The sequence below is a fragment of the Bos taurus genome, chromosome 24 (genome assembly GCF_002263795.3).
Source record: "Bos taurus isolate L1 Dominette 01449 registration number 42190680 breed Hereford chromosome 24, ARS-UCD2.0, whole genome shotgun sequence".
In the NCBI taxonomy this organism is placed as follows: Eukaryota; Metazoa; Chordata; class Mammalia; order Artiodactyla; family Bovidae; genus Bos; species Bos taurus.
Genome location: NC_037351.1, coordinates 24,693,111 through 24,715,994, shown reverse-complemented (window position 1 = coordinate 24,715,994; position 22,884 = coordinate 24,693,111). Strand labels below are relative to the sequence as shown.

The following is a 22,884-nucleotide window of genomic DNA, read 5'->3' as shown; positions in this document are numbered from 1 at the left end:
CATACTCTTAAAAGGGAGGAGAGTTTATTTGGGGTAATCACATATGTCTGAAAAGATTGTATGAAAAGATTAAAAACTGCGTAACTTAGGTATGTAGACTACTATGCAGGTCAGGCAGGCAAAAGCACAAGAGTCTTTTAAGAGAAGGGAGAAGAGAAATAACATGTCTCATGCGTGCACATTGGCCAGTGGGGAAAAGTGCTATTAACTACCTCCCTTTGCCAGTAATCGGACCTATAAAAAGAGATCATTACAGCAAGGGTAAGCCCGTACCTTTCTGTCTGAGACACAACCAGTTAGAACACTTAATACGGTATTCTAATTTTCTGAGTACTCAGCAATTTTAGTATCCATCAACTTATAACTGATCTTCAGTTCAAACTACAGAAGCTATCCTTGACAATACATTCCCCTCCCTGCCAGGCCAGAAAACTGGCCTAAATCCCACGGCAAAATCTAAAGGCATCTTTTAAAGCACTAAATGCAAGTCAGCAATTTTGGAGTATGAAAAAGCTAAACTCCATTTAAGTGATTAATTCAACCCCTATGCCAACAGTTACTTAAAATTATTTAAAACTTAAACAGCTAAAAAAAAAAAAAATACGGCTTTGGGGTTGCAACATTTGGAACCACAAGCTTATGAACCTTGATCTCCTACCATCGTTAGCACAGGTTCTATTTCAGCCTAATGAATTACTCACTCCTGTGACCTGTTTTATGACCACTACTTTGAAGTCTCCCAACATTATTCCTCTAGCCCTGAACTCTCTCAAGATGTAAGCCAAGTCTTCTAATTCCTTCTGAACGGAACTTCCCTTAAATAAATACCTCAAGCTCAACATATTCAGAAATTAGCACAAGACTCTTGAGAGTCACACTCCTGGCCCACTGAAGACTGCACACCTCCATGCTCCCGACGTTAGATGTGGCCGTGGGATCTGCCATGAAAAACAAAATACAAGAGGGACATGAGGGGCAGCGCTGCTGGGTGGATGCTTTAAGGGGCCAGTGCGTGATCTGCGTATTCGCTCTCCTGTCTCGCATCAACACAGGCCTACAGGAAGGATGAGGACCCAGAGGACAGCCCTCAGTCAGCTCGTGATAAACAAGGAGCATGAAGAAGAAACAAACCTCTGCTGTCTTCAAAGGCTGACATTTGGGAGCGGTTACCACAGCCTCCCTGGTGGCTCAGACGGTAAAGCTTCTGCCCGCAATGCAGGAGACCTGGGTTCGATTCCTGGGTCGGGAAGATCCCCTGGACAAGGAAATAGCAATCCACTCCAGCACTCTTGCCTGGAAAATCCCATGGACGGAGGAGCCTGATAGGCTACAGTGCATGGGGTCCCAAAGAGTCAGACACGACTGAGTGACTTCACTTTCACTTTCACCACAGCCTCCAGACCACAGGTTTCCCAGGTGGACCTAGTGGTAAAGAACCCGCCTGCCAATGCAGGAGACTTAAGAGACATGGGTTCAATCCCTGGGTTGGGAAGATCCCCTGGAGGAGGGCATGGCAACCCACTCTAGTATTCCTGCCTGGAGAATCCCATAGGGAAACTGGCCAGCAACAGTCAGTCCGTAGGGTCGCAGACAGTCAGACACGACTGAAGTGATTTAGCACACAGCACACACACCACAGCCGCACCTGGCCTACCCTGGCTAATGGCCTCACCTGCAATCTGCTTCTCCATCTGTGTTCTCACCTCTGACAAGGACATCAGCACCCGCGCCAGGAGCCTCAGGACTCCTGAGCGAGTCTCTCCTCCTCATACAGCCATCCTGGAAATCTCACCTTGAAAATTATTTCCAGGGCATCACCCCTCCTCTGCAGTCCCATTTTAGATTTGGCTGGAGGCCATCTTTCTCCTTGATTATAACCCCACGGCTTCCAAATATTGTCTTTCTATAATTCCAGATTCTCTAAGTGACCTTCCAAAATGATACGAGTGTGACCCTTCTAAAAATCTAAATGTGATTTTCCATATTGAAAGCCTTCTGACATTTCCCCTTGGTTCATGTTAACCACCAATGGAGGAGTGCTTCCACAGGGGGACCATGCTAGGAGCACAGGAACAAAGATGAGCTCTTTGTCCAAACACCCATCGGCAACCGTGATGTGATGACACATTGGCTGCAGACTATGTTGCTCAGTACTAGGACTAAGTGAAATATGAAAAAGTCTGTGAGATAATTTATTCCTAAAATAAAAACTGGAATGGATTCAAGTTCCTCTCTGAAAATGTGACTCACGAACCCTAACAAGTTTTCTTTTTTTCTTTTAACTTTTTATTTTGTATTGGAGTACAGCCAATTAACAATGTTGGGATAGTTTCAGGGGGACTCAGCCATACATACGCCTGTATCCATTCTCCTCCAAACTCCCCTCCCATCCAGGCTGCCACGTAACACTGAGCAGAGTTCCCTGTGCTATCCAGCAGGTCCTTGTTGGTTATCCATTTTAAATATAGCAGTGTGCACAAGTCCATCCCAAACTCCCTAACTTTCCCTTCCCTCACCCTTCTCACAGCAACCACAAGCTTGTTCTCTAACAGGTTTTCTTGAGACAGAAAGAGATGGAGTTTATCATCAGCTGGGCAAGGAAGTGCACATGGCCCAAGATTCTCCCCTCCTGGGAGCCTCTCCGGAGATGGCTCCCAATATTTGCAGCTTATATATTATTAAGGGGGGGAAAAATCCTTGTTGGTCTGGGAACTGGGAGACTTGTGGGACTTGAGCAGATACGCTGCAGGGGAGTGTGTTATCACACCACCTGTTATCTGTGTCCTAGAAGGCGGGGGAAAGGCTAAGAGCCATCAGCTAAGCCACAGGATAAACAAGTGAAGCTCTTCAAGATCCTCCCACCCCCTTCCACGCCTCTGTTCAGGATATTCCTAACCTCGGGCCGGAATAGCAGCCTCCCTCCTCAAAACCCACTGAAATCCTACTCACTCTGTCTGGGCCTGGCTCGGTGGTCAAGGAACAGTTTCTGTGAAACCTGCCTCCAGAGCTGCTGGCAATATTAACCTACCTCTGGGATGAAGCATGTCCATGCTTATTATATGACAATAGTTAATTCTAAGCATCTACCTACTCAGTGGGCCTCGGAATTCCCTGAGCATCAGGACAGCGCTTATTCACCTTCGTGTTGCCAGCACTTGACATCATGCTGATAAAGACAGTGAGCATGTGAGCCACAGCTGTGCAGCAAACACGGAGTGAAAACCACATTCCATAATCCTGCTTATCCATCAGCCTACTGATGGATGTTAGGGTAAAGTCCACACTGGGAAAATCCAGAAAAGGACGTTATATATTTGTAGCTTCTAATGTTAAAAAAAATTATCTGACATTTTACTTATAGGCCAGCAAAACTTGTGTGTGTTCACACATGTGTGTGTGCTTCTGTGCATGTGTGAGTATATATATATACAGCAATTTCCTCTGGCTGCCATAATAAATTTCCACACATTGAGTGCCTTAAAACAACAGAAACTTATGCTCAGTTTTGAAGGCCAAAAGTCCAAAATCAAGACTGCTTTCTTGGAAGGTGCTGGAAAGATTGTGCTCCCTTGCCTCTTCCAGCTTCTGGCGGCTTCAGGTAAACCCTGGCTTGTGGCTCTGTCGCTCCAGGCTCTCCCTCCTCTTGAATCTGTCTCAAACTCCCTCTGCCTTCCTCTTGGAATGACACAGGTCAGTGGATCTGTATAATCCAAGTTGATTTCATCTCAAAATTCATCTGGAAAAATTCCTTTTGTGAAGAAGCTAACACACAGGTTCCTGTGATCTGGACATGGACATGTCTTTTTGGAAGCTGCCATTCAACTCACTGCACTGTGAGAGAGAGAGTGTGTGTGCATATGCGCGCGCTGTATATTGTGCCAGAGAAGAGTGCTTAAACCAAGTTCTACTGAACGCCCTCCTGTTGCCAAGGTGACAGAGTTTGGAAACCACGTTGGGTGCTGGAAACACAATGGGGAACATGAAAGACACAGTCTCTGCCTTATGGAGGTCATAACAAGTCAAATATTTTAAAGTTGGAAAATGTGGGATGATGGAAAATTATGCTGTGATTGTATACAACAGGGAACCTTGCCTTGTCTGTTAAGTGATAAATGTGACCTTGATATTTTCTCAGTTAGAGATGGATTACACGGAACATTCCTTGATTTTTAGTATGGATTATCTTCTACCCTGTAGAGTGACATCCACTAAGAATCCTTGTTTTACACGTATGCTTTGCACTTGAAATGATCTGATGCAAAGATACTCCATGAAACTATCACAGTTCATATAGTTTAGGATGCCATCACTTGCAATACAATCATTATTTTACAACAATCGAGAAGAATAAACGCTGCTGATTAAACTATGAGACACCATTAATTATCATCCCAATCTCATAGATATTGAAACATGTACCTTAGAATCAGTGAAATATGTTCGTTTCTACTCTGACATACGTTCTCACAAATTAAAAATCTTCTGATTAAACAGTACAACCAAATATCAATGGTCTACCAACAATATTTTAACACTGAGTTGGCTTCACTAAGCCTCAGAATATTTTTCACCTTTTCATGAGGTTCAGTTCAGTTCAGTTGCTCAGTCACGTCCGACTCTTTGCAACCCCATGAACTGCAGCATGCCAGGCCTCCCTGTCCATCACCAACTCCCAGAGTTCACTCAAACTCATGTCCATCGAGTCAGTGATGCCATCCAGCCATCTCATCCTCTGTTGTCCCCTTCTCCTCCTGCCCCCAATCCCTCCCAGCATCAGAGTCTTTTCCAATGAGTCAACTCTTCACATGAGGTGGCCAAAGTACTGGAGTTTCAGCTTTAGCATCATTCCTTCCAAAGAACACCCAGGGCTGATCTCCTTTAGAATGGACTGGTTGGAGGTCCTTGCATTCCAAGGGACCCTCAAGAGTCTTCTCCAACACCACAGTTCAAAAGCATCAATTCTTCAGCACTCAGCTTTCTTCACAGTCCAACTCTCTTAATATATGTAATTACAATTCACTAAGTCCTAAATTAAGACATTGGCTCAGCAGTAAAGAATACCTGCAATGCAGGAGACACAGGAGATGTGGGTTCAATCCCTGGTTTGGGAAGATCCCCTAGAGGAGGAAATGGCAATCCATTCCAGTATTCTTGCCTGGGAAATGCCATGGACAGAGGAGCCGGGCGGGGGGGCTACAGTCCATGGGGTCGCAAAGAGTCGGACACTAGAGTGACTGAGCACAAATGCATATTAGGTCTCTTTAAGGCTTGAGAGAGTTTGAGAAGTCAGAATACTGGGAAAGACTCTAAAACTCTTGAGCTGAAGCAGAAAGATGTGGCTGCTGGTATTATTGTCCCTTCTTTCCAAGTCCAGAACTTGGTAAAAGGTCAGAAGAATACAGTGTGTACACCTGTGTGTGTCTGCGAGCAGAGCTTGCAAATAGGGACAAGCCAGACTGTCCAGAGGTCCACGGGGCAGGGTCACATCTGGTGGCCCCTGTGAAATGCTACAATGGAAAGAGAAGACCCTGTGAAATGTTACAATGGAAAGAGAAGACAGGATCCCTGCTCTAAGAAAGACATCTAAAAAGAGAAGTGATGAAACTTTTAAACACACCCGACTCCAAGCTCATAAAGTCTGGAGGACTTTCTGGAATGCAGGATTGAGATTTTGCTGTAAATCTGCACAAAGGTCATAACGTACTGTAGAAAAAGTCTCAGAGAATGATCTCTGTATGAATTCTCTTCTTGCACTTATTTCTCATTTTTTCATGCAGTTTGGGACACTGAGATATCACATCCACATTTCCCGGTGTTTTTCCTACAAAGATTTAATTTTGCTCCTTGCACATGAAATTAAGAGGAATGAGGAAGACAATGCCATCCACGATTTGTGGGGAGGTACGGAACATAAGAGAAATTTAAGCCTTTAAAAATGAACAGATGTGAGTCAATATGGGGTTTTTAAGCAAGAAACACACATACACGTTAAGAATAGTATGTGAAGTATGTTCCTTATCCCCAAAATAATGAGGTAAATCAATATACTTTCAATTAAGTAGTTTAAAAAAACAAGCTGAGCTCAACTTGCAAATTCTTCTGAAATTTTGAAAAGGTGCAAACTCTTTTACACACACACACACACACACACACACACACAGCAGCTTAGTAAAGTATCATTTTAAAACAAATTCTTCCCTGGAGAAAACTTATTGCCAAAGCATCTGGTCTGTGCTTTCAGAAGGCATTTAACAAGTTACTATCATTTCCCAGACTCACCAGGGTAGCACTGACTTTCAAATGAATTAAAATTTTCTTTAGAAAAACAAATCTCAGGCCTCCCACAGCTATTGGAAAGAAAGAGTAAAGCAAGGTTAGGGGCAGATCTAGCCAAACTCCTTTTCTTCGGGGAATAGAGGGATTGTTTTCAGATTTCGGTAACCATATATGTTTTTCCATCACATCCCAAGGCAATCCCTGAAAGACAAGTATGGTTGAAGTGTGGATTTTCTACTGTTAAAGAACAAAACAAATTTGACAAAGATAGTTCAATTTAGTAAGCCTACTTCTGAATAAATGGACTGGCACAACAACAGTCTGGAAGAAAATAAAAATCTTATGTCATATGCAAAAATTAATTCCAGACAGACTAAAGACGTAAAATTAAAAAATCTTCCTAGAATATCTAAGAAAATGCATATACAATCCAGGAGTCACTTTCTCAGCCAAGAGTGAAAACACAGGAAAAGGAGACTGGTCTAAATAAAAAATTTAAGCTCTTGAATGGATATATATATATAATATAAACAAAGTCAACAGATTCAGTAAATGTAAATAAAAAATATCTCTATAATACACAAACGGCATCTAGAAATTGCCAAGAATATGCAACAGAAAAACTAGTAAAAATTATTTCAATTTGCAGAAGAGTATGTCTAAGTGATAAACAGATACATAAAAAGAGCACAAAAACCACTAACGGTCAGAGAAATGCAACTTAACATAGCAAAGATCTTATTTTGTATCCATTAGGCTGGCAAATGCTGCTTGTACACTTTGTATCTAATGGTTGTCACAGATTTGGAGAAATGGTATTTTCATACATCAATAATGGAAATGAGTATTGTTTCTGACTTTTCAGACAGCATTTCAGCAACTTCTATTAAATCAGTTCCACTTCTGTGAATTGGGTTTTGATATTGGGACAGAGGGTTCCCAGGTGGCTCAGTGATAAAGAATCCACCTGCCAATGCAGGAGATGCAGGTTTGACCCCTGGGTCAGCAAGACCCCTGGAGGAGGAAATGGCAACCCACTCCAGTATTCTTGCCTGGGAAATCCCATGGACAGAAGAGCCTGGAGGGCCTCGTTACAGTCCATGAGGTCGCAAAGAGTCAGACACAACTGAAGTGACTTACCATGCATGCACTGGGATAGAACACCTACTTTCCCTAAATTGTTTCTTCTAAAAGGATTTAATTTTCGTCCTTGCATGTGAGATTAAGAGAATCAGGAAGACAGTCATCAAAGATGTTTTGGGGGACAAGTACAAGGTATGTGATAGAAACCACAGAATTTTATAGAAATAATGAACAAATGAATGACATTACATACATGGAGGTTTGAAGTGAAGTGAAGTGGCTCAGTCGTGTCCAACTCTTTGTGACCCCGTGGACTGTAGCCTACTGGGCCCCTCCATCCATGGGATTTTCCAGGCAAGAATACTGGAGTGGGTTGCCATTTTCTTCTCCAGGGGAACTTCCCAACCCAGGGATAGAACCCAGGTCTCCCGCATTGTAGGCAGACGCTTTACCGCCTGAGCCACAAGGGAAGCCTTGTGGAGGTTTCAGATCAGATCAGTCGCTCAGTCGTGTCCGACTCTTTGCGACCCCATGAATCACAGCACGCCAGGCCTCCCTGTCCGTCACCAACTCCCGGAGTTCACCCAGCCTCACGTCCATCGAGTCAGTGATGCCATCCAGCCATCTCATCCTCTGTCGTCCCCTTCTCCTCCTGCCCCCAATCCCTCCCAGCATCAGAGTCTTTTCCAATGAGTCAGCTCTTCGCATGAGGTGGCCAAAGTACTGGAGTTTCAGCTTTAGCATCATTCCTTCCAAAGAAATCCCAGGGCTGATCTCCCTCAGAATGGACTGGTTGGATCTCCTTGTAGTCCAAGGGACTCTCAAGAGTCTTCTCCAATACCACAGGTTTAGTGAAGTATAATTAACAGAGGCCAATAACTAGAAATAAGTTGGACATCAATCAACAGAAGAATGAGTAGATCTGCATCATGGAATATTATGCAGCTGTTAAAAAGGAATGAATGTTTTATACCAGATGATTTAGAAAGATTCTCAAGAGTGACATAAACAGGAAGCCAAGAAGTATGTATAATATACAAGTATTAATAGATATAATACAGTCCCATTTTCACAAAGCAAGGACAGAATCCTATTTCAGTATATGTCTTTGTATCAAGGTTGGTTGGATCTGTGGGTGTAGAGTCCATGGATACTGAGGGTCACTGTACTATGGCCAGTTTACTATACAGACTTCAGCATCGATGGATTTTGGTAACTGCAGGAATTCTGGAATCAATTCCCCAAAGATACTAGGGGTGGACTACATATCTAATGTCAATGCAGGATTATACGAGTAGGGAGGAAATATGAAGCAAACTCCTGCATTATTAAAGTGGATTGTGTGGGTAGACAGGATTGGATTGGAGGCATGAGGGTTGAAGTGAAGGGAGAAACAAAAAAAGTGGTAGCTAAAATGTCTCATTTCTCTAAAATTATAAGAGTGTGGGAGAGAAGAGAATAGGGGATGCATGAAAGGACAATCACGGTTATCTCAGGGTGGTGGGACCTCAGATAACCTTAAGTTTTTACATATTTCCATGTATTCAAATTCTTAATAGTGAATGCATGATGTTTATAATTGGGAGAAATGAAATTCTATTTCATTGTGACAATTTAAAAAACTAGACAGACTGTAAATGATGTTTATAACTTAGTTCATATATTTCCCTTCTTCCTTCCCTGTCTAGTCTCCACTTATTAGCATGAAACTCCTCTGACATCGATTGTACTCAAACTGTGAACAACCTGCTCAGATTGAAATCTTCCCAGCTGAGTCAAGAAGACAGCAAACTGGAGGGAGGGCAAGAACAATTTCAGAATTCCCTGATCCTCTGTGAAGTTGGCTTGAGGGGTCTTCTCTGATGCTAAAAGATTCTCTTAAAGTCATCTTGTACTGTGCTTTCAGCAACTGCCACCTCAACCTTCTGATAAAGACAACTATTTATAGAGTCCTCAGGTGTCAAGCTGGCAACAGAAAACATTTTTGATTCCCCCATCAATCACTGCCTATACACAGAGAGAATTAAACCCAGCTTTCCTCCTCTTATCTCTGGTTCCCTTCTTCTTAACCATTACACTGACGTCGACACTTGCACAGATATTCAGCAGAGGAAATGAAATGACATTCAAACTATCACGTTTGCTTCCCTCCTGGTCTTGAAGTTATCTGTGAATCTCTAGCATTTATTCTCCTGCATTCATACTCAGATTCTAAGCTTCAACAGGCTCTCAAGTTGCTGAAACCTAACTCTTACAAAAAGAAAGAATAGGAAATGGAACAGAAACTCTAACTGCCCTAAATGCAGCACTTCAGGGTTCATTATAGATTACATATAAAAATAATGACATTTTCATAAACGTATCCATTCATTCTTAGTCTTTAAAATCAAATAGTGATGAACATAGCTTGGCAGCTTAGTTTTAGGCAATGTACAGGAATTTGTCAACAGTGACGTACCAACGAGGAACTATCCATGACTTGAACTTAAATATTGTACAATTATAATTGCTAACACACAATATGGTTTTTACCAAGATTTTCATGAGATTATTGACTGACCACAATGCAATACTGAACGTAACATTTAAATCCAATATCCAACTTGATGAAGAAAAGTAAGTTAACCATAATTATTCAATTTCAGAAACAGGTAATGCCTATTTATGAACGTTAACCAGAGAAAAATGGAACAAAAGTTTATAAAGTGATTAAACCCCCATGAAGCCTAGAGATTATTATAAACATCCTACAAAAAAAAAAAAAAAACAAGAATAAAGGACACTAGGATTTCATTTTTATTACAGGAGCTTTGGAGGAAAAAAAAATTCTACCGAAAACAACCGAATAACTAACTTATAAAATTCACAATATGAAACAATCATTGAATTTATTCTAGTAGCCTTCAAAGTGATGCAAATTATAAAAAGTACCAATTTTTAAATCACCTAAATTAGCAAAGACTGAAAAAAAAACTCTGATATTCAATGATGCACACTGATATTCATTAACTGCTAATGGTGCAAACTTTCCTGGCTACAATTAGCAATACACATCAACAACCTAAAAAAAAAAATTTTTTTTAATCCCACTTCCAGGAACCTCAAATAATGAATGATATACAAAACAGACAAATTTAAGTATAAAGATAGCCTCAAAAAATGACACTCAAAACAAGTGAATGTCTAGCAAGCAGAAAATGGTCAAATAAATAATGGTTAATTGGTAATAACAGAATTGCATTCGGTCATGACAATTTTATTTTCAAAGAAGATTAATAATGAAGGAAAATGCTCACGATATAATGTAAAATTTTAAGTTTTATATACAGTTTGGGCTTCCCTGGCGGCTCAGACAGTAAAGAATCTGCCTGAAATGCAGGGGACCCAGGTTCGCTCCCTGGGATGGGAAGATCCGCTGGAGAAGGGAATGGCAACCCACTCCAGTATTCTTGCCTGGAGAATCCCATGGACAGAGGAACCAGGAAGGCTACAGTTCATGGGGTCACAAAGAATCAGACATGACTGAAAGAATAACACTTTCATTTTTATATACAGTTTAGGGCTTCCCGGGTGGCTCAGTGGTAAACAACCCTCCCACCAAGGCAAGAGTCACAGGAGACTCAAGTTCCATTCCTGGGTCAGGAAGATCCCCTGGAGGATGAAATGGCAACCCACTAGAGTAGTCTTGCTGGGAAATCCCATGGACAGAAGAGGCTGACAGGCTATACAGTCCATGGGGTTACAAAGAATCAGACACGACTTAGCAACCAAGCACATATACAGTTTAGTCTCACTTTATATACATTCTCCATGTACGCGGCATGCCTGCATAATAGGAAAATGTTAATAACGGTTACATAACAATTACATAACCTCTGGAATTAACATTGATATTCATTTCTGTCATTTTCTGTCTATGTTTCCATAGTAAAACTCTCTATAATAATGATATTGGGGGTGACGGTGGGGAATAGTAAGTATGTTTTAAAAAAAAAAAAAACAAAAAACCAACCACTAAGCCTCTCTGGCAAAAGAAATAGTTTAAAAAATTGGACAACTATCCCCATTGTGTGCATCAGGTCAAGGGCAAAATCTGAAAAGTAGGCAAACCAAAAAAGAATGCGAGAGTGCCTTCCAACAAAGTCTTAAGAGTATACAACTTTTCCTGCTTACTGAAAAAGTACTTCCAACCTCTAATAAAGAGCCTCTTATACAGAGCCGCTTTAAGGTTTTAGCTGAAGGATGAAGAGAGAAAAGTTGGGGCAAGAAGTTCCTACTCTCTTAACTGCAGAAGAACCCAAACAAGGAAATGTCTAGGAACTGGGGCCCAAGGCATGACTGTTTTAGTAAGTTCTGGGTAGAAGAAAAAAGAAAATGCAAGGCATCAAGGCAAAAATCTAAAAGGCAGAGGCTGACGGGTAACTCCCAATATTCAATGACCCCCTTTCCTGCACTGTGCCCAATTAAGATTCCACTCGCCTTCCTGTCCACATAGCAGTATGTAAGTCCTTACCAATGAGATGTGAGTGCAAGGCGGTGAAGGATTGATGGTGAGACATACCCTTGGGCCCTTCCTTCTATCTGGGATGCAGACATGATGGCAAGAGCTCCAGCAGCCACTGAGAACCATGAAGTGAAAACTACCTACTGAGGATGACAGAGCAGAAAGCCATGAGAAGCCTGGGTTCTTGTCATTCTGCCCTGTCATTCTGGGCCATGTTTCTTCAGACTTTTGTTATTTGAGAAAGAAAGAAATCTCCATGTTGGATAAGCCATTATTGCTATTATTATTTTGGTCCTGTTACATACAGTTAAAATGAACCTAAAGTGATGTACCTAGCCATGATAAGCTTCTGAAAATTTTTCTCTTGATCTTGTCTATTCTCCGTGGCTCCCTTCCTCTTAACAGACCAAAGAGTGGACCAAAATAAACAGGAAAAAATAAAAGTAGAATATCTTAATAAAGCTTTATGTTATTTATTTTTAAGTAATCTGAACCTTCATGAGCGTGCTCTCTCTCTTTAGGCATAACTAATTAAATTATTTTTAACTTGGGTCTGGCGCTTGATTGATTTTATGAGTCAGTGATCCAAGGTAAAAATGGATTCCTTATTACTTTATATGTTAACCTGAAACAAAGTGAAGGTTTCATAAGATAAGCTACAGAGGATCAGGAATGACAATAAAATAGATATTAGGTCTTCGATTCTAGCCATCCCTTACTTGCCCACTCAAGGAAGAGAGTGGCATCTGCTTGGATGAATGTCCTGGAGTTATTCAAGCGAGTTTCCTCTGGCATTTCATTAACCTTTTTTTGAATGGATGACAAAGTCTCTTACAACCAGTGCTTCCTAATTACCTACAAGATAACAGATATGTTTAAAAATAGCAAAGTAAATATTTACCCTTTTCCAGTTACTTTTAGGTATTTGAATCTAGTTTCCTGCTAGGAGGAAAATACTCTCAATTTGAACTAATTATCAAGAGCAAAGTTTCATTTCTAACATCTTAACATCTATTACTGAGAAAACTATCACTTTAGGGGGGGAGGGGAACTTACCGAGGAAATTTTTCTTTACTGAATGGAAAAAAACAACAGAACACAGTCTATTCAAAAATCTTCACAAGGATACACACATAAGCTCTGCTCACAATTCTATTCCTCTCTAAGCTATAATCAGACCTAATCATAATAACTTACTGTACATGTTACATATTAACCTAAATAACAGCTTCATAACTATGACTTCACATTGCATTTTAAATTCAATAACTTGATATTCATTAAACAACCATTAAGCCATCAAAGCTCAAGTGATATTTAAATATTTATTTCAAAGTAGGTTTAAGAATTAGCAGAATCAATTAAAATGACTTGCCTTATAGTATAAAGTAATTCATCCACAGAGCTAGAAAAGGGCTCAGGAAAACTGGGTTTTCCTTCTCCTCCTACCACTATGTAATACTCCTGCAATGGCATAAAAGGAAACTCACTGTCTGGGATTAAGAGACTATGGTTTCAAGTCAATCTTGGGGCTATTCTAGGAAAACAACAACTGTACCAAATTAGCAGTAGTAGTTTTGCAACACTACTTAAACGAAGCGGCTTGCTTTGCTTAGAAGTAAAACCCCTGATGCTCTGAAAAGATGAAACAATGGATAGTTAAATGGTGAGCTGGCTATCCAATCAGGTTCTTTCTTATTGTAAGAGTTGACTAGCTCCAAAGATGTATGGCATTCTAGGTGATAGAAGGCTAAAAATTTAATGACATACTACATGTAACATGTGAAGAAGGCATCTGAATTTCAGAATGAAAGAACGAGTAAGAAAGCAAAGAGAAAAAAAAGGCCTTTAAAAAATGAGTTTTAATTGCTAGAAATAATTTATTTAAAGATGGATAACTAATGAACCTAAGAATCATTATTTCATCATGATCTTACCAGTCTCTATTTTTCCTACTGCTAATTTTAGGACCTACCACCTTAGTCTGTGTATCTCAACTGAATCAAAAGTTAAATTCTGTTAGACTTGCAGAGGCCATAGACACCTTTAGTAATCTACTTTGGACCTTAAAAATTTTAACATTGAGATGTATTCATTCATTTATTAAATTCTTACTGAATGCCTCCTACATACCAGGAAGTGTGCTAGGAGCTGGGAAATCATGATAATTTATTAAATTTTTTTATCCTTTTAATGAAATTTGGGTAAATGTTCTTATGAAACTGGGAATGGGGTGGAGGTTTGAGATGTGGGGAAACAACTTCATGTGGAAATGTCATCTAAAGAAGAATTAATCCCATGAGATTTAAAAAATATTTTAGCAAGCATTTTATATTTTATCAAATATGACAAAATAATACGTAAACAATAAAGAGTTATTTTTCAAGTTGCATATAATAGCTGGTTTTTTTAAGATTGATAGTCCTGCTAAAGACAAGAAGGAGTTTATGAGTCTTCCTAGAACTGGAGCTTTTTTAGTGAAAAGACAGATACCTCAGGAATCTCAGACAAAAATAAATGAGTTTACAAGCTGGTCGACTAGAACTTGGTATTTCAATAAGGAAGCCAAATGAGGTAAAGAGACTAAAATACTCTCTTTAAACTATGATACAGTCAATCGCAATGATCAAACCAGTTTTCCTTTTACAGATGAACTGAGCATCTCAAGATTCTTTTTTTCTTATCACGTGGATACTCCCTTAAGACTTTCAAAATCGACATCTTATTTGAAAAGCAAGAGCGTTTAAAATAAGGAGCCATGTCCAAATCTCATCTTACGAGTCTAAATGTTGATAACCATCCACTGTCCTCCACAAGATCCTGTTATGCATGGCCAACTCAAATACATGATAACTAGAGGAAAATGACAGTATATAAAAGAATATTCAAGAGACTTTCTTCAAAACCTACCTTGTGTATAACACACTAGGCACCTCTTTCCTGCTAACAGTTATTCAACTACAGATTCTCAGAAAATCATCTTCAATCCAATAAAAGCATTGATGAGTGCCTACTAAAAATTTCAAAGATAACACTTGAATCTAAAAACACCTGTGACACTTTCAACAGCCACGTGGAGCCTCTCGGCCATCTGAGTGGCCACAGTTGTTTCTGCTCCATCAGCTCTCCAGGCACTTGAATGGTACAGTTAAGAGAAGGAGCTCCGCAGAAAGCAAATACCAAAGCCCCCAGCATGCCACACACGTGGGGTTTGGAATCAACTCTGCTTCCTCCTCATGGTGGAGAGAGAGAAAGTGCAGCTATCCACCCAACGCAGCTGCCTCCAATGCCTACCATCTTTATTTCTCTCTCCCTGGCAGTTCATGCAGCCTATGTAATCTTCTTTCTTTCAGCAAGCAGGACCATACACTCATCTTTCCTGCTCTAGACCAGCATTCTTTGAACTAGGGTACGTGTCTGAAGCAAAGCCAACACTTCGCAAGGGCTTCATCATCACAACTATGTGTTGTGCTTAGTCGCTCAGTTATGTCCAACTCTTTGCAACCCCATGGACTGTAGCCCACCGGGCTCCTCTGTCCATGGGATTCTCCAGGCAAGTATACTGGAGTGTGTTGCCATGCCCTTCTCCAGCGGATCTTCCCAACCCAGAGATCGAACCCAGGTCTCCTGCATTACAGGTGGATTCTTTACCGTCTGAGTCACCATTGAAGTGAGTCAATTTCCAAGTCCCCAACTTTCAAATACTCTCCTGTCTAAAAACTGATTGCCTGAAACTGTAACTGTGATGGAAGAACATCCCTCCTACAATGAATGGCAGCTGTCCTTTATTACCTCCCCCTCCCAAAGGTCCTTCTCCCACTTTACAAAAGCAGTCCTCTGGATCAACTTCACCAGATCTTTCTAATCTGCATTACCCCAGGGTGTAAAGATCCCAGGGAACGGGGCGACTAACAAAAGAACAAATGAAAATGCTGATCCCTGCTGTGGAGTGCAAGTCTCCAGCATTTGAGTATCTCCTTTCCTAACACAGGCAATTTCCACTTCTTTGTTTTAAACAACCTGAAATATTTAAATAAAAAGGGCCTGTGGCCAAATGAAATACGAAATACTAGTTTTTGATTTATATTCTTTTTTTGGTACAGAAAGTAAGGCAGTGATCGATAAGACACTGCTTTGGGAAAGATTTCTGGTGTTCTCTTTATTTACTGCAAGTAATAAACCCTTCCTTCTAACAGAAAAAAAAAAAAACAACTATTTTCCATTGGAGTAAAATTCTGTAGGAGAAAGGAAATGGAAATATGAATTTAAGGAGAAAAAAGGAAAGACATAAAAATTTTAACTGTTAAGAACTTATTCGTGCATTTCAAAAATGAATAACGTTGACAATCAAACATGAAGTGAAGTGAAAGTCACTCAGTCGTGTCCGACTCTTTGCAACCCAAATTCTCCAGGCCAGAATACTGGAGTGGGTAGCCTTTCTCTTCCCCAGGAGATCTTCCCAACCCAGAGATTGAACTCAGGTCTCCCGCGTTGCAGATGGATTTGGTGGCTCAGAGGGTAAAGCGTTTGCCTGCAATGCGTGAGACCCGGGTTTGATCCCGGGGTTGGGAAGATCCCCTGGAAAAGGAAATGGCAACCCACTCTGGTACTCTTGCCTGGAAAATCCTATGGAAGGAGGAGCCTGGTAGGCTACAGTCCATTGGGTAGCAGAGAGTCAAACACGACTGAGTGACTTCACTTTCTTTACCAGCTGAGCCACAAGGGAAGCCCAAGAACACTGGAGTAGGTAGCCTATGCCTTCTGCAGGAGATCTTCCAGACCCAGGAATCGAACCAGGGTCTCCTATGTTACAGGCAGATTCTTTACCAACTGAGTTATAAGAGAAGTTATGAGGGAATCAAATATACATTCTACTAGAGTTTTTTAAACAACGCAATAACTTGAAAAGTCAACGTTGATGGTATGATGAAAAATAACATCCTCTACAACTATTTAAATTTAAGATGAAAAGTTTTAGCAATTAACTTGAAATGTGCTTAGAGTACAGGCTTTTACAGAATCTTTCAGGCGCTGTAAGAGCAAAAAAGTTGGAAGAGTATGGCTGGAGAACAGCTCTTCAGAGCCCTTCCAAGAAAAAATACTGAAGAGACAGAGAAAAAAGAAAAATTTCCCCACCTACCTAGCCCTAAGTGTGGACGGGCTGATGATGGGTGAGGATTATTCTCTCCACCCTCTCGGTCATAAAGACATTTGTTGAACCTGGTTCTACAGCCAACAGTTTCCAAGACTGATGATGAGGTTAAATATCTGATTTTAACTGCGTTGCAGAACGGCGTGAGATTCTGGCTGAAGAGATGTCTTTCTTAAGGAGAACCTCTACTTTTCTTTTAGTCTCCAGAAAGACTCATGAGGCCATACTGTGGTGGTGGTTTAGTCGCTAAGTCACGTCCGACTCTAGTGATCCCACAGACTATAGCCCGCCAGGCTCCTCTGTCCATGGGACTTCCCAGGCAAAAAAGACTCACTAATTTTGTATTTATCTTAAACGATGACAAATTTCACCACTGGGGGTGGAACAGTGAATGTGTCTGGCAATTCATGAGTGACATGCAGGAGGCAAAGAACTGGAAAGCTCTTACTGTGCAGTTAGTATGTTAAATGTGGCAAACGTCCTAAAGTGCTCTCAACAGGCATGTCTACATACCCTTGGCCCTCAGACTCTACTTTTTGCCTTCTTTCTCTGATTCTTTACTTTCTTCTCTGCCCCTTACCGCTTTTCAGCCACTCTTTTGGGAAGCAGAAAATCGTCTAAATATGATGGATGAGGCCAGCACTTAATTCGATGTCTACTCTGTTCTAAAAATATTGACTTTCCGGTCCTCCAGCTCTCAAGAGAGACGGTGGGGCTCTTTAGACCAGACGTTAGATCTACTCTAAATCTACTCCTGTTTAGTATAAGGAGGTAGTACAGTTTAAGATAAAAGGTCTGTCTTCAGAGTTGGAAAGTCGGCTAAAAATCACAATCCATCATTTACTAGCTATGTTGCTCAATTTCTCCAAACCTCAGGTTCCCAAAGTCCTTAAAATGGAGTGCTAAGGATTTGAGACAAGATATATCAAGCACTTAGAAACGGACCAGCACATAGTAGGCATCCAATAATCAACAGTTCTGAAATAAGATGTTTGATTTTTTTTTAAATGATTGCTTACAATCAGCCAATAGTTTCCTCTTGGCATAATGTCAACTACTGCCATGTTTTTCCATTCCTTTCTAACCTCTCTGAAAACAAGTGATTTGGAAAATGACTACCTTTCATGTCTAAGTATAGGGTGTATGTATGTGTGTGTGTGTATAAAATGTACCTGCAGCACTAAAGCTGGCAAAAGGACATACACAGGAATGAGGGCTGCACAAATTTCACATACAGCATGGCAGCATGTCCTTAACGTGTTCTGCGCACTGCTGTGACACATTTAAAAAAATAAACATGGAATCTATGACCAACTCTTTTAAAGTCTATCCAAATTTAATTGGTAATCTAACACTTTCCGCCCTTCAAATTAGCAAAGTTTATTGGTTCTAGTTGTTTGTAAAATACTTATTATTTTAAGGTTGTAGGGAAACTGCTACTCCCATGATTCTCCCTTGAGCATGAGTATAACCTTTAGTCTCTGAAGCAATTTGGCAATGTGTAACAAGGACTTAAAAAGGATTTACATGCTTATTCAGCAGGGGAGGAATATATCCTAATCCAAACAAATAGATTTATGTATAAGAGTATTCATTACATCACAACTTAAAATTCATAAAGTGAAGCAGCTTTGGTGTCCACTTTGACTTTTCACTTTCATGCATTGGAGAAGGAAATGGCAACCCACTCCAGTGTTCTTGCCTGGAGAATCCCAGGGACAGGGGAGCCTGGTGGGCTGCCGTCCACGGGGTCGCACAGAGTCAGACACGACTAAAGCGACTTAGCAGCAGCAGGGGACTCGATATATGGTACAGCCATCATCCCATGAAACAGCATGCAGCTTAAAAAAAAAATTTTTTTTTAAATAAGATGAGATTAAGTGAAAGGACCAAAGTATAAAGCAGTATTTGGCTATGATTCCAAATTTGTATATGCCACTGTGATCCTCAAGCAGTAATAACAGAAACTTTACAATACAGAATTGGAATTACACACAGTGATCAAAATCCATTCCACAGCTTGAAAGGACACACTGTTAAGACTTGCTACCCACGTCCTAATTTGAAAAAGAAGTGTGGGATGAGTACACTGCTGATTCAGATCCTTTTTATGAATGGCAGGGAGAGGAAAGTGGATTGTAAAGCTGAAAGTTATGTCTGCAACTGACATTCAGCCTCTTAAAATTTTGTTTAATGAAACTTTTGGGTGACTTTTACACCACACACATCCATGTTCACCATCTAGCTAGTAAGTTTTGGTGATGTGAGCAGAGATGAGAGATAGGAAAAAGTGAGGAATTCTATAACCTTTCAGTATACACAACTGCATACAATGTAAGAATAAATGAAACTCAGAGTACACACACACTCTCTCTCTGATTCAGACCTGCAGACATATTTAAAGCACTCCCACTCCAAGCAGAAATGCCTCAAACATACCACCTGACCGTCCCTGAACTCACCTGCCCTTCATCACTACTTTCCGAACTCTTAGCTTATTCCCAATGCCCACGACTACCACCACCAATTAAACAAAGCTAGTAAGCACGGGGAGACTGTTTTACAGTGATCCTGAACTCTCCTGCCTTTATTTTTCACATCAGTACTTCAAACGTCTAATCTAACTCCTCAGAAGAAAGGGAACAAAAATGCCTTTAGACACTTACAACGTCTCATGTTACACATGCCTGGACTCCAGAGAAAAAGGAGCAACCCAAGTCCTTTGAGCAGAAATGACACCTTTCTGCTCAGTGCTGATTTGGCGAGAGCACAGCTTTATACACTTGCCTGCCCGCCTGGGCCCAGGTGCTTCAAGCAGCCCCATAGCAGAGGCCAGCTTGTTTCTGCAAACAGTCTGAAACCGCACGAAGCCAAAATCAACAGAAGTTATTACGAAAACACAAAAGGCAAAACACACCTAAACTGCCACCTTGTCTGTCACAGCTCTCAAACCGAAAAGTATCTTAACAGTATGCACATCTATCTACCTGTTTGCAGATGTCAACCTGCAGAACAAACAGCTGGGAGACGTGGGGTTAGTCTCTGGTTGTCAATTTCAGGAAACACGAGCATGTCTTAGTTTTGAGCTCAGGTTCCAGGTCAATACAGGTTTTCGGGACTTCAGTTTTTTTTCCAGGCTGGAAATGCACTAAGCTAATAATTAACCTTAAGCATACCATCACCTCTACTAAAAACATTTGCTACACAGCTCTAAATTACTTTCAGTTGACTTAAACAAAACAGACAAGCTGTAATAAAAGGTCTCTGAGAAATGTGATCTCTTTCATTGGTCACCCAGGACCTTTCCCCCTAAAATCTGCTCCTTCTTGGGGAGGGGAGGGGGAGAGTTGCCAAAATAAAGATGCCACCCAAAGCACAATTATTTTGTGAGAAAGTTACCTAAGCTAACTCTTCAGGGTTTCTCAGGTTGAGTAATTCTTGCAGGCGGGTAGGGAGGGACAGCTCGCCTCCAAGATTACTATCTGCAGAGGTTTCCCTAATGTTGATTTTTTTTTTTTTTTTTTGGCGTCCTTTTTAATTATCCTGCAAGGGCTCTGATTTTCACATCTCTAGCTGCTGCTGGGGGGAGTTGAGAGCGACGCGCCAGGGCTGCGGCAGCCGCTCGGGCCAAGTCCAACGCCGGGGGGGGGCGGGCAGCCCACTCCCCACCGGGTCCCACCCTCCCCGGCACAGGCGCGCACAGCCCAGCCAAGACTGCGGCTCGCGGGCGGGGACTCACCGCTGTCCAGCCGCGCAATCTGGGGCAGTCGGTAAGTGCTGACCAGCAGGTCGAGCGGAACGGCCACCGAGCTCCACTTCACATCCTTGAGGCTGCAGCCCAGCGAGGGCGCCGGGTCCATCTTCCCCGCCTCCTCCGGCCCCGCGCTCCCGCCGCCGGCACCACCCCGCGCCTCGGCGGCCGCCGCTGCTCGCACTCGCGGAGCTGGGACGCGCGAGGGGCGCCCGGCACTCCCGCCGCGGGCAGCCCAGGGGCGCGGCGGCGGCTGCGGCAGCCGGGAGCGAGGGAGGGACGGAGGGGGCCCGCGGCCGGCTCAGCTGCCGCTGCGGGGCATGGCTGGGGCGCCCCGCGTGCCCTCAAGCCCGGAGAGGACTCGCAGCAGCCCCGCGGCGGCCGGGGTGGCTGCAGCGGCTGCCGCTCCGCCTCCTCCTCTGGCCCCGGGTCTGCAGCTGCGGCGGCCGCCCGCTCGCCTCCTCCTCCTCTCACCCCTCCTTCCCTCCGCCTGGAGCGTGTGAGGAGGAGCCGCGGGTCTGAGAAACGCCATAGCAGCGCTCCCAGCACTGACTAATCAACAAGGTGCGAGCAACGCCTGCGCAGCTCGGAGAGACCCCGCCTCCGCCTCCCCGGCGCCGCCCGCTCCGCCCCGCCTCCCGCTCGGCCTCCCCCGCCCCCCGCAGCCGGGCGGGCTCGGCTAGGCGGCGGCTCCCGGATCCAGCGGGCGTCTGGGCGCGCTCCGCAAGCTTTAGCTCTCGCTCCCCCGTCCGACCGCTCCGGCGCCTTGCAGCCTCGCCCGGCGCCGCCGCGCGCCCGCATTCCTTCGCTTTCCCGGGGCCTGCCCGGAGGGCGCCCCAGAGGAACACAGCGAGCTCGGAAATCTCACTCGTCTTGCAGATGTAACTCCCTCTCCGGTCCACCCCCATCGTGGCGCTGGAGTTGCTGTTATAGGCGCAAGAGATCTGTGTGGTGCCCATCTCTTGAGAGTGCCACCGCTGGGAAAAGCATCCATCCCCTGGCGTGCCTCCCGCCACCCCGCCCCGACAGCCCTAAAATTCTCCAGAAACGCAGCCGGAAGTTACCCCCTTGAGTCTAGACTCAAGTTTTAAGATTATTTTACACCAGACTCTGGCTACAAGGCGGAATGAAAAAGGCCTAATCACCGAGAAACAGAAAGGTAACGAATTATCAGTACCCACATAAGGGAAGATGACTGTCAGGTTGGCACCTTCATTGTACCGACAAGCTGCTGGAGACAGCGGAGATTGAGACCAACAGCCACAGACACGCCAGTTTACTGGGAGGTGACGGGAACCAGCTGTTGTCACATGCTTTTCTCACTCATTTCTCTCCCAGGGTTGGAATAATCCTCGTTTTCTAGATATACGTACCAAGACATTTGGTAAATTGGCAAGATTGTGCACTTGTAGATGGATATGCCTGGATTCAAGCCCACAGTCCACTTTCTGTGATAAACACTCTGTTTTCCCCAATATTGACTGTGGCCTACTCCCTGCAGACAGAGCTCAGAGGTGGCTGTAAGATTCCTGTTTCTTTAAGCACATCCTAACTTTTAATTGCTACTTTTTTTTTTTTTTTAATATTATTTTACACCAGCAAAATAATGGCTTCCCAGGTGGCGCTAGTGGTAAAGAACCTGCCTGCTAATGCAGGAGACATAAGAGGCCTGGGTTCGATCCCTGGGTTGGGAAGATCCTTGGAGAAGAAAATGGCAACTCACTCCAGTATTCTGGCCTGGAGAATCTCATGGACAGAGGAGCCTGGCGGGCTACAGTCCATAGGTTGCAAAGAGTGGGACACCACTGAAGCGACTTAGCACACAGCACACACACCAGCAGAGGCGAGTGGTGGCCAGGTGAAAGGGTTACATAGATCAGTTCTTTATATTTTTCAATACGTATTCAGTGTACAGTGCATGGAAGACAAAACAAACACCTGCTTCACCTGCCCAGGGGGACTTGAAAACAACCACTGCCTTTCAGATGGCTGGCTTAGGTCTGTGCCAATGAATAAACCTCTCCATAGCAATTACAGAGGAGAAGGCAGTGGCATCCCACTCCAGTACTCTTGCCTGGAAAATCCCATGGATGGAGGAGCCTGGTAGGCTGCAGTCCA

General features: G+C 42.8%; 1 protein-coding gene across 2 annotated transcripts in view; it reads right to left on the bottom strand.

Annotated features, from left to right (window-relative positions):
* The window catches only part of GAREM1 (GRB2 associated regulator of MAPK1 subtype 1), a 236,734-nt gene extending 215,414 nt beyond the window's left edge, over positions 1-21,320 (bottom strand). For both annotated transcript variants that reach the window (XM_005224060.5, XM_002697684.6), the window contains exon 1: positions 20,755-21,320. In XM_005224060.5, coding sequence (XP_005224117.1) covers positions 20,755-20,875 — 121 coding nt within the window. In that variant the 5' untranslated portion in view covers positions 20,876-21,320. The remainder of the gene's footprint in view (positions 1-20,754) is intronic.
* Between the last annotated feature and the right edge of the window lie 1,564 nt (positions 21,321-22,884).